The sequence below is a fragment of the Apaloderma vittatum genome, unplaced genomic scaffold, assembly GCF_000703405.1.
Source record: "Apaloderma vittatum isolate BGI_N311 unplaced genomic scaffold, ASM70340v1 scaffold22069, whole genome shotgun sequence".
In the NCBI taxonomy this organism is placed as follows: Eukaryota; Metazoa; Chordata; class Aves; order Trogoniformes; family Trogonidae; genus Apaloderma; species Apaloderma vittatum.
Genome location: NW_009734912.1, coordinates 18642 through 20463, shown reverse-complemented (window position 1 = coordinate 20463; position 1822 = coordinate 18642). Strand labels below are relative to the sequence as shown.

The window sequence follows — 1822 nt, the reverse complement described above, 5'->3', positions numbered from 1 at the left end:
CCTGCTGAGGAGCTGGACAAAGTGGGTAACCGGTCTGCAACTTTTGCTCGCTCTTCCAGAAACTTGTCAAACTCTGGGGTGAGAGAAGAGCAGAGCATTAGCAAGGAGGAGGGGCTCTGGAAGAGCCAAGGTGCTGCCAGTAACAGCTGGAGAAAGGGGTTGGCTGGCAAGTCTTACCTTCACTGGTGACACCCTTTCCATCCTCTGACTCTCCCTAGGGAAGGAGAAGACAGGCCTGGTTAGAAGCAAAGTGGACAAAGGCACCTCCACAGATATGTTTCTCTGTCTGCATGGGGAGACACAGGATAGTGCTCCCCCGACTTCTGCAGTACAGGCACGTTAGAGTGGCCCTGAGTCTCAGTTCATTAGCCATGCTTCCCAGAAGACCAATTATACTTGTGTCGTAGCCCAAACCCTGTGTCCCTGGCTTTTCCTCCCCTGCTCACCCCGAGCCGCCTGTGCCACACGGTCAGCAGTGCCAGCGTTGTTGTACACTGCCTAAAATCCAGCCCAGCAGACAAGTTTGGTAGGACTGCTGGCTCCAGGAAAGCAGCCCATCCTTACCACATCAGTGGAGAGCCACTTTTCTATGTCTTCCATGAAATTGGCTTGGGGAACTGGCACCTAGGACAGAAGCAAAGACAGCGATGAGGCCAAGAAAAGAGAGGATGTTCCAGGAAACCCTCTGCAAAAAGAAAGCCCAATTCAAAAGCTAATTCTCTTGCTCCACCATTCAGTCAGCTCAGGCCTTTCCAAATCCAGCCAGTGCCACTGCAAAGCTCTCCCAGTAACCAATGCTACTGCTCACCTGCTTTCTCTGCCCCATCCACACCCAGACACGCATAGTTTCCAGAATATGTGCCATTAAAAGCATCTGGGGTTTAGTGGTTGGCTTGGGGTATCATGACTGGACCAGGTTTTCCATTTTGGTGGGGACTCACTAGGTGGAAGTCAGTTGCTTGTCTTAGGCAGCCAGAGAACAAGAGGTGTGCTTTTGTCCACACCTCCTCCCTTCTACAGACCAGTGACAGTCTGATGTCAAAGAAGATACTGCACGTACCAAGTTTGGCACCACATTAAGGGGGAAAGACACCTGATAAGAATAGATTCCCTGGTAGGACCATGAAGCACAGCAGGATTTGACCCCACACCAAGCTACGGAAACAGACCCATCAAAGAAAAAGTCCTCTACATTTAAAGTAAACTTTACTTCCAGTAGAGATGAGGCTAGCTCAGAAGACTTCATGTCCCTGACCAATTTAAGCAGCAAAGAGACACCTTCCTAGGGAACAGAGATAACCTTGAAGGAAATCAAGTCTGATTCAAAACCCCAGATCCTTTTCTCCAGTCACAAGCTCCTGAACAAAGCTGAGCAAGGAGCAGCCCTTGCTAGAGGCTCCACAAGCAGAAGCACACAGGAGTGTTTGTGGGAAATTACTTATTAGTCTCCCAATACATATAGCTCCCTTGCTCTCAGGAAAACAGCAAGACCAAGAGAAAGAGCAACCCCTTCTTACCAAGGACAGACAGATTTCCCCAAACCAAGAAGCAAGTTCAGTTACCACAGCTGGAAGATGGAGGAATGGGGATGGAAAAGGATGTGTGAGATTAGGCTAGTTTCCAAGCAAACTGTCTTTGTCTACCCAGGGAGGAACTCTTTGGGGCAGAAGTTCATTCAAGCCAACTGGACAGCATGTGGGGAAACTTCCTAGAGCAGACATCAGTCTGGACAGTGCCCATTTCTGGAAGACAGGCTAAGCCCTAAGAGTGCCTTGTAGCCCTAGGAGTGTGTTGAAGCCTCGGTGTCCTCAAAGGGAATTAA

General features: G+C 49.6%; 1 protein-coding gene across 1 annotated transcript in view; it reads right to left on the bottom strand.

The window, feature by feature from the left end:
• Positions 1–1822, bottom strand: part of TOM1 (target of myb1 (chicken)) — a 16217-nt gene that overhangs the window by 470 nt on the left and 13925 nt on the right. Inside the window, 3 exon segments of the mRNA XM_009876439.1 lie at positions 1–73; positions 178–214; positions 565–624. Of these exon segments, the coding sequence (XP_009874741.1) occupies positions 1–73; positions 178–214; positions 565–624 (170 nt within the window).